This window comes from Neofelis nebulosa, chromosome 1 (genome assembly GCF_028018385.1).
Source record: "Neofelis nebulosa isolate mNeoNeb1 chromosome 1, mNeoNeb1.pri, whole genome shotgun sequence".
Classification (NCBI taxonomy): Eukaryota; Metazoa; Chordata; class Mammalia; order Carnivora; family Felidae; genus Neofelis; species Neofelis nebulosa.
In genome coordinates this window covers 114251728-114260867 of record NC_080782.1, presented here as the reverse complement: position 1 = coordinate 114260867, position 9140 = coordinate 114251728, and the positions used below count along the sequence as shown (strand labels likewise).

Sequence of the window (9140 nt, the reverse complement as noted above, 5' to 3'; positions counted from 1 at the left end):
TGTTCCCCGCCAAGCTGAGCTCTGCCGTCCGGGGGCTCAGCAGCTCTCCCTCCCTTTGTCCTCCAGCCTTCCCGCTTTCTGAGCAGAGCTGTTAACTTCTGACCTCCCAGACGCTAAGTCGCGCTTGCTGTCGGAACACAGTCCGTCCGGCCCCTCCGCTTTTGCCAGCCCGACTCGGGGGCTCTGCTTGGCCGGCGAGCTGCCCCTCCGCCCCGGCTCCCTCCCGCCAGTCCGTGGAGTGCGCACCGCCTCGCCGCCCTTCCTACCCTCTTCCGTGGGCCTCTCGTCTGCGCTTGGCTCCGGAGACTCCGTTCTGCTAATCCTCTGGCGGTTTTCTGGGTTCTTTAGGCAGGTGTAGGTGGAATCTAAGTGATCAGCAGGACGCGCGGTGAGCCCAGCGTCCTCCTACGCCGCCATCTTCCGGAACTCATATAGCTCTTTTTAAAACCAGAAAAGATACAGGAGAAAACATTATGTGTGAATCCAGTAAGTCTTATTTGTTATGGGACTCTTGAGAAGACAGTTGGAAAGAATTCTTACCCTTAGATGCTTTTGTTCACAATTGGAAATCTGATCAGTGTCTTGCTTCTGTGCTATAGGCTCACTTAAATGATTTTTAAAAATCTGTGTGTGGTTTTACATTCACACTATGTACCAAGTTTTCTTTCCTACATACGTAACATTAAATGAAATAAATATACTGGGAAAATCCAGAGGAGGCTTGAGAAAATCTAGCAGTTGTCATTACCATGGATGGGAAAACAAAACACTGGCTAGTTTGTGAGACTAGAGTTTTGCAAATCCTTTTCTGAGTGATTCTTTTTACTGTTGGAAATATTTATGTATATATATAATATATATATATATATCTCCACATATAAATATATATATATACACACATAGAATATATATACACATAAGGAGAAAATTTTATATATATAATTGTGTGTATATGATATATATTATGGATAATATGTATTATATATCTATACATACATATATATATAATATACATACATATATATTATATATATGTTATATATATATAACATATATATATGAGTTTGGAGCTTGCTGTGTTGAAAAGAAAGCTTTGAAAGTATTACAGACTGTGTGCCATTGCTCAGATGACACGAAGAAAAGTCATTTTTCCATCTCTTAAGACAACCACATAACTACTTTTGATTAGTTTCTCACTTTTCAGGTGAAGATCAAAGATTAACTCAATATTTTGAAATATTACAGGTTAAGGCTGGGGGGAAAATTTTGCTTCCAAATCTTTAAAAAACAATATAAGAGCTTAGGGGAGTAAAAAATACAAACCAGAGAGTAAATTTTTAAAAATGTAATGTAACTATAACTATTTTTGCTCAGGAAGAGTAGGTTACATGCGTGACCGTTGGCTTTAACTTTTTTTTAACTATATCTATGATGTCTATATTATTTTCCAGGGTTATTAAAAATAATTACATTTGATAAAATGACTTCCTATTTAGTTTGCTGCTTTGTGTGTTCTTCAACTGTCTAGTCTATGTGCTTAAAGATGTAGTGTAGTTGCTAAGGGGAACCAACTAAGAATTGTTAACTGACAAGTAACTAAGTAGATACTTCAAATAGATGCTGTTTTTATTTTAATTTTATTTTTTAAAATGTTTATTATTTTTGAGAGTGAGAAAGAGTGCAAGTTGGGGAAGGGCAGAGAGATAGAAGAGAACAGAGGATCTGAACCGGGCTCCGTTCAGACAGCACAGAGCCCGATGTGGGGCTTGAACTCAAACTGTGAGATTATGACCTGAGCCAAAGTCGGACACTTAACCAAGTGAGCTATGTAGGTGCCCCATGATGTGTTTTTAAAGGCCATCATGGAGGGTGGAGGACAGAGGGAGATCAAAGTTTTGATGTGGACTTCTTTGTGGATTTTTTCAGTTGAGTAGGTATTTCCTAATTGGTAGAATTACTGTAGATACATGCAACAGATTTTATATAGGTCTCATCTATTATCCTTTTCTTTACTGTCCTGCCTCAAAATTTTAGGAAGGGGGTTTGAGAGTTGGTCAGTGGGCTGATGGAATGAATAGGAAAAATTTCATACAGGGATTAAATGAGCTGGAAGCTTAGATAATGTACTAGGAACTTTTAGTTGGAAATCCCAAAATGGATCATTCAATAGCTGGAGACTTTTGCCTCTAAATTAATTTTGGTATAAGTGATCATTCTTAGTAATAGCCATAGATTAGAAAGGAAATATACCTTGTAGAATTTATAGGTTTCACATGTGTGTGTGTGTATGTGTTTAACATTTATTTTATTCTATAAAATTATCTACTTTTGTGGAATACATTACTTCCACGCTTATTTCTGATAGGAAACTTGAAATTCATGCGTGACCGTTTTTCTCAAGACTCAATTGCTACAAAAAATAAAGGTTCAGCTTAGAGTTGTTTTATACTAGCTCCTATTAGGTAGTTGTTTTACCTGGATTGCTATGCCCCATGACCCAGTTCCAGTGGCCAGTTTTTAGTCCCTTCCTCTTAAAAAGGAAGTGATGAGAGGCTCTCTCTCATCCTTAACCCAAATGATCTAAGGCTTCGACAAAGAAGAAGCCCAAATTCAACTTTTGGCCTCACCTTTTGATTTAATTTCGATTCTACTGACTCTACTTCTGGCCTAGATTTATTAAAGTCCTCTCTGATTTTCCTTCTGACCTCTTTGCTGACCTGCTGACGTCAATTTAAAATGCCCAAGGAGTGTTTTTAGCTTAGGCTTCCCTATTTTCCATGCCAAACTTGGTAATAAAAGTCCTATGTGCATATGACCAAAAGGAAATGTGTAAATTAGTAGAGAAACTCTGTGTTAAAGCAGATTGAATCTGTGAATCCTTCAAATTTCTAAGAGGCATCAATTAGATAGAAGTTAAATTCCTGCATATTTCTTCAGCAAATTAAGTCACAGGTACAAACTTGCACTTAATTGATTCATTGCATTCCTAAATACTTATTGTGTACATACTGTGTGATGTGCATTGTTCTAGATCCTGAGTGTATGAAACAATCAAAACCTCTGCCTACATGAAATCTATCCTCTAGTGGGTGGAACATGTAGTGAACAATTTTTTGTCTCCTTACTTGGTAGTGGTGCTTAGTAGACATGAAGAGCCTGTACCAACAAGATCTGGTTAGGAAAAGCAAACTTCAAATAATACAGGCCATTACCATTATTTTTTTAAAGGTTGATGTCCCTACTGTTTGCTGAAGCCTGCCACCTCCAGTCTGACAACTCGGGAAACATATTATTTTCCCTTTTATTTTATTTTGAAATTATTTTATCATAAAAGCTTCCTCTATCTCAGTTATCCAAAAATTGTGATTCGTCAATTAAGGAAGTATCTCAAAGAACAACATAGGAGGACCTCAAGAATCTTCCTGGTATAGTCTTATGGCAAATGCTGTCTCATTTTTCCATAAAGTACAGTCTCCCAGTAGTCAGTGAAGTTGAATTGACCCCAAAGTGACATCAGACATTTGATGTAATGATTTGGAAGAGAAGAATTAGGAGGGTGGAATTAACTGAGGCATAGCTTAACAATGGTAGTGATAAACCATACTGAACTGGTTAAAACATTTCAACTGCTGGAACAGCAAAACAAATGGTGCTTAAGAGCATAAGAGAAAATCAGAGTTTCTCCATAAGGTCATTCAGTTTCTTTTATAGTCTCTGTTTGCTTTCTTCCCATAAACTTATTTATATCTGTAGAGGAAAAAACAAATATGTTTATTTTTATTTAAGCTCTTTAAGCCCTTATGAGCTTGCCTAGAGCAGCTAAGTCAGTTCTATTTGTACGTCTGTGGTAAAGGTCTGATATATTTTCTCTGGCTGTATTTTTCTTTTACTGTGTTTCCCTGGAAGGATTCACTCTTTGAAGAATTTATCTCCCACTGATTGGTTCTCTGGCTGACTGCTGTTGCCTGCTCTGAAGTTGACCTCATGATTTGCAATGCATTCTGAGGTGAGTGAGTCACTTCATTGGCAATAGTCATGCAACTGTGAAATCTCTGTGGTGGTTTCCCTGGCCATTTCTGCCAATTCAAAATTCCAGAGACACTACAATACTGACTTCAGTCATCACACCCAAAGAAAGGGAGGCTGGTCAGGGCTTCTGTATATGTTTATGCAGGAAGGTGGAAAGACTCTTGCAGAGACTGGTCCACTTGCAAATTTTCAAAGTGGCCTGACGCTGCCTCTCCTTCTCTTTAGTATCCTGTGCATTTCTCAAAGAATGGACAGAGTAGAACTAGTCTTATCTCCATCTTGAAGACCCACTGACATTCTCTTGGGATCTAGGCATCACAAGTGGTCGGTCTTTCTCAACCTCTCTGTCTGTTTTTAACACTCTCCAGAATAATGTAAATCCCCTGTCAGAGGAAGGCCAGCCCTTAAAAATCACTGCCATTGATCAGGAGCTCCTTGAGAGTTAGCATTGTTGAATTATGCATTGTTGAAGAATGGTTCAGGGCACTTAGTGGGTACTTAATATTTGTTGATGTACTGAATAAATGAGAAACAGTTGCTCTGTTGAAGTTTTAAATGAGTACAGCTGTACAAAGTGTGCCAGATTTGAGCTAAAAGAATGTGGTTGGCATGCTGTTCACACTGGTAGTCTTGGTTTGGGATTTTGTGTCATCTGAAGGACAGTCTCTACTGAAGAAAAACTTTGTAGCAGAACTAGACTGCTGTTACAAGTGAGAATATCCTGCTGCGTCTAGACATTTTATATGTGGAAGGAGAGTGCTTCCTTTGCATGTCTGAGCTATAAAGCTCACTATCTCTGTCTCCAAACTGTTGTAAATGCTTTTAAGAGCATAGTAGGGAATGGTCCCAAAGAGAGCCAGGGCTATTTGTTTGGAAGCTGCAATACCAGTTTTCCAAATAAACAACAGATTCACAAATTCTCTGTCCTTGAAAATGTTCCCATTTCTGCTTTGAAGGGATGTATCAGGTCTAACCCATAAGAAACAAGAGATTTGTGAACAACACCTTGGGAATAAAGGAAAGAAATGCTTTCCAATGCCGAAATGTATGAACAGTCTTCACTTTTGAGCTACAGAGTGCCTCATGCTGAAATTCAGTAGCCACGCTGAAAATGGGTTGCATATGGGAGTATATTTTTTCCAGAGCAATCTATTGCTTCCCCCAAAATGACTCCAGAAGTGACATAGGCTTCTGTTACTTCCTTTTTAAATGTCCTATCCTCTTTGTTCTGTGCTCAACTTCTAGCTCCGCTCCTCAAAACCAAGGTGTTAGTGCTATTATAAACCTACTAACTGCAGAGACAATTGGTGACATCCACCTTTGTGATGTAATAATCCTTTGATGACATGGGATGTTGCTGTTCAGGAAAGGGTCCCTGAGGGTGAAAGTGTAGTAGACTCAGGACATGGTAAGTAGTATGTCTCCAGATACCACTTACCAGAGCTTCATTATTAGAAAAGTTTGAAGCCTTGTCAATCTGTGCATCACTTGTAAAGTCAGGAACCATGAAGGCCAGTTGAAAATCTGTAATCTCCTTTTAGGAGGAAAGGCAGTTGATTAAGAAGTAGATCAACCCAACATTTTATTTGGGATGAATTTTGCTGTTGGCTTTTTTTTTTTTTTTTTTTTTTTTTTTTTTTTTTTTGGCACAGACAGCAGTGTCTTTTGGTCAACTCATAGCCCAAGTAGAAATTCACAGGATCATACTTTGCATTTTTGTTGAGGATTAATTTTCTGGCATATCTGTCATCTCTGACCAAGATTTGCTGCTGTCTTCCTCCCAGTTTCAACTCCATTTGGAAGCAGAGGTTTGATCTCCCTTTTATTAGGAAGATATTAAGTGATTTCTCAGCCACACAGAAAAGCTGTGCTGATTGCAGAAAATAGAATTGCTGACCCTAGTTTTTTTTCTTTTTTTCTTCTCAAGACAAAATGGTGCTTCTTGGATGCAGATTTCATTTTTGTGTCATAAGTGTTAGTACAATAGGTGTCCTCACTTATATTTGAGAGAAACTACTTTTCAGGCCAATGTTTAAAAGTACAACAGCCAGAGGTAGTTACAATTCTAGTCCTTCCAATATTGTAGAGGTAAATAATTAATCTTTTCTCCCTTTCCCCCTTCCCACACTCCTCTACTTATTGAACACTATGTATTAGATACTAATCAATGAGCTCTATACTAATTAATCCTTGCAACAATGCTTTGCTGTAGGTAGTGTAAATTTCTTTCTTTTTTTTCACATAATAAAACTGAAGCATTGAGAACTTAAGAAAACTGTAAGGGGTTAAATAGCAGCAAGTAATGATATCACGTAAGCAGTCTGCTTTTGGAAACCATACTCTTAACTGGACACTATAGAAGTTCTTATAGATGTAGATTCATCAGATAAGGGATTTGCAAATATCATCTCCACCCCCTATCAGAATCTTTCAAACAGTAGTAGCTTTAAATTTTGAAAAAGTCCGAATTATCATTTTTTTAATTTTTTTTTAACATTTATTTATTTTTGAAAGGCAGAGAGAGACAGAGCGCGAACGGGGAAAGGGGCAGAGAGAGAGGGAGACACAGAATCCGAAGTAGGCTCCGGGCTCTGAGCCGTCAGCCCAGAGCCCGAAGCGGGGCTCAAACTGACGGACCGCGAGATCAAAGACCTGAGCTGAAGTCGGCTGCTTAACCGACTGAGCCACCCAGGCGCCCCCGAATTATCATTTTTTAATTGTATTTTGGTTTTTGGAATTCTATATATATAACAAATCTTTCATCAATCCAAGGTCACAAAAGTTTTCTTCTATTTTTTCTAGAAGTTGTATAGTTTTAGGTTTGAAAGTTAGCTCTGTCACTCATTTTAAATTAATTAATTATATGTTGGAGGGACTCCTCAAAATGTATTTTCATTTTTTAATATAGTATTGAGTTGCTCAAGCATGATTTGTTGAAAGGACTATTCTGTCTCCACAGAATTGCCTTTTCAGTGTGGTCAAAAGTCATTTGTCTGTGTATATAAATGAGTGTATTTCTGGATTCTCTGCTATGTTCCATTGATCTATTTGGCTATTTTGGTGCCAATGCCATACTATCTTTTTTTATTGTAGCTTTATAGTAAGTCTTGAAGTCAGATTGTTTTAATCCTCCAATTTAGTTCTTTTTTTCTTTCTTTTTCAAAGTTGTTTTGACTACTCTAGATACTTTACATTTCCAAATGAATATTTCTAAGTGCCTGCTAGGGCTTTATGGATTCTATAGGTATTTGAGGAGAATTGACATTTGAACAAGACTGAGTACTTTAAATTATGAATAAGGTTTCTCTTATTTAGAACTTATAAAATTTCTCCTAGCAATGTTTTACAGCTTTAGTATTTAGGTCTTGTACACCTTTTGTCCAATTTATCCCTAAATAGCTTGATGTTCTTATGGATAATATCTTTAAAAAATTTTAATGTTACATGGTTCATTGCTAGCGTATAAAAATATGGTGGATTTTGATATTGTATCTGTAAGCTCTCTTAAATTCACTTATTTGTTCCAGTGGCTTTTTATAGATTACATTGGATTCTTTTACAAAGATGATCATGTCATACACAAATAAGTATAGATAACTTCAACACAACTTGACCTGATTGTCATTTATAGGATACTATATCCCAAAAAAGCATAAAACAAACGCTCTTAGAGCACACTTGAAACCTTTATCTAGAAAGACAGATTCTGGACGGGCCATAAAATAAGTCTAAATAAATAGAAAAGTTGTTCAATCACAGTGTGCTATTTGACCACAGTGGAATTAAATTAGAAATAAAAAAAGCAAGTATTTCTCTAAAATTTGAAGATTTTTTTTGGTCATTATTTCTTCAAATATTTTCAGTCTTGTTTCTCTCACTTCTCCTTTGGGGACTCCAATTATATTACATTAGGCTGCTTGAAATTTTCCCAAGTTTACTGGTGATTTTGTCTTTTTTTTATGTCTTTATTTTATTTTGAGAGAGAAAAAGAGTTCGAGTGGAGGGAGGGGCAGAGAGAGAGTGAGACACAGAATCTGAAGCAGTCTCCAGGCTCTGAGCTGTCAGCACGGAGCCCGACGTAGGGTTCGAACTCACAGACTGTGAGATCATGACCTGAGCTGAAGTCAGATGCTTAACTGACTGAGCCACCTAGGTGCCCCGAGGTTTTCAATTCATAAATTTTTTTCTATGTGTTTTTCAAATTGGATAGGTTGTATTATCTTCAAGTTTACTATTTTTTTCTTCTGTAATGATTAATCTGCTATTAATCCTATCCAATGGATTTTTCTTTAAGGCATTATAGTATTCATCTGTAGAAGTTTGGGACTCGGTATTTTCCATATCCTTACTTAACTGTTTGAATATAAAAAATAAACTATAATTACTGTTTTAATGTTTTTTGTCCAATAATTCTATCATCTGTGTCAATTTTAGGTTGGTTTGGATCATTTAAAATCCGCCCCCCTCCATCATTGGTCATCTTATTTCTTCTTTCATTCCTGTTAATCTTTAATTGGGTGTTACATATTGTGAGTTTAATCTATTTAAGTGTTATATCTTTTTGTACTTTTAGATACCTCAAGCTTTGTTCTGACAGACAGTTAAGTTACTTGGAAATTTTTATTTTAGTTCAGTTTTTGGTCTTGTTAGGTACGAATGAGGCAGCATTGAATCTAGGGCTAATTATCCTACACTACAGAGGCAAGACCCTTGTAAATACTCTTAACTATACTTGTGGAGAAGCCACTTTCCTCAATGTTATGTAAGTATCAAATACTATTCCTTTTAATCCTTTTGGATGATTGTTTTTCCAGAGTTGATGCACCATCATTACTCCACCGAATACCTAAGTGGAGCTTTTTATAGATCTCCAGTGTTCTGCATACAGCTATCTCCTCTCTGATACTGTGTTCTGTGATTCTAGCCATCTTGGTCTCTCTGGACTTTCAGCAATATCGATTTACATAAGAGATCCCAGGGTCATAACTGTACCATAGCCTGGAAATTCACTCAAGATATTGAGCTGGGCTCATCTTGCTTGTTTCCCGTGTCTCAGGGATCACTAACCTATGCTGCCTGGTATCCAGTGTCTTGAAAACCATTGTTTCAAA

The 9140-nt window shown here is 37.1% G+C and overlaps 1 protein-coding gene across 1 annotated transcript in view; it reads left to right on the top strand.

Annotated features, from left to right (window-relative positions):
• The first annotated feature begins 5370 nt into the window (after nt 1-5370).
• The window catches only part of LOC131517761 (uncharacterized), a 66664-nt gene continuing 62894 nt past the window's right edge, over nt 5371-9140 (top strand). The window contains exons 1-2 of the mRNA XM_058740358.1: nt 5371-5437; nt 8464-8791. Coding sequence (XP_058596341.1) covers nt 5371-5437; nt 8464-8791 — 395 coding nt within the window. The remainder of the gene's footprint in view (nt 5438-8463; nt 8792-9140) is intronic.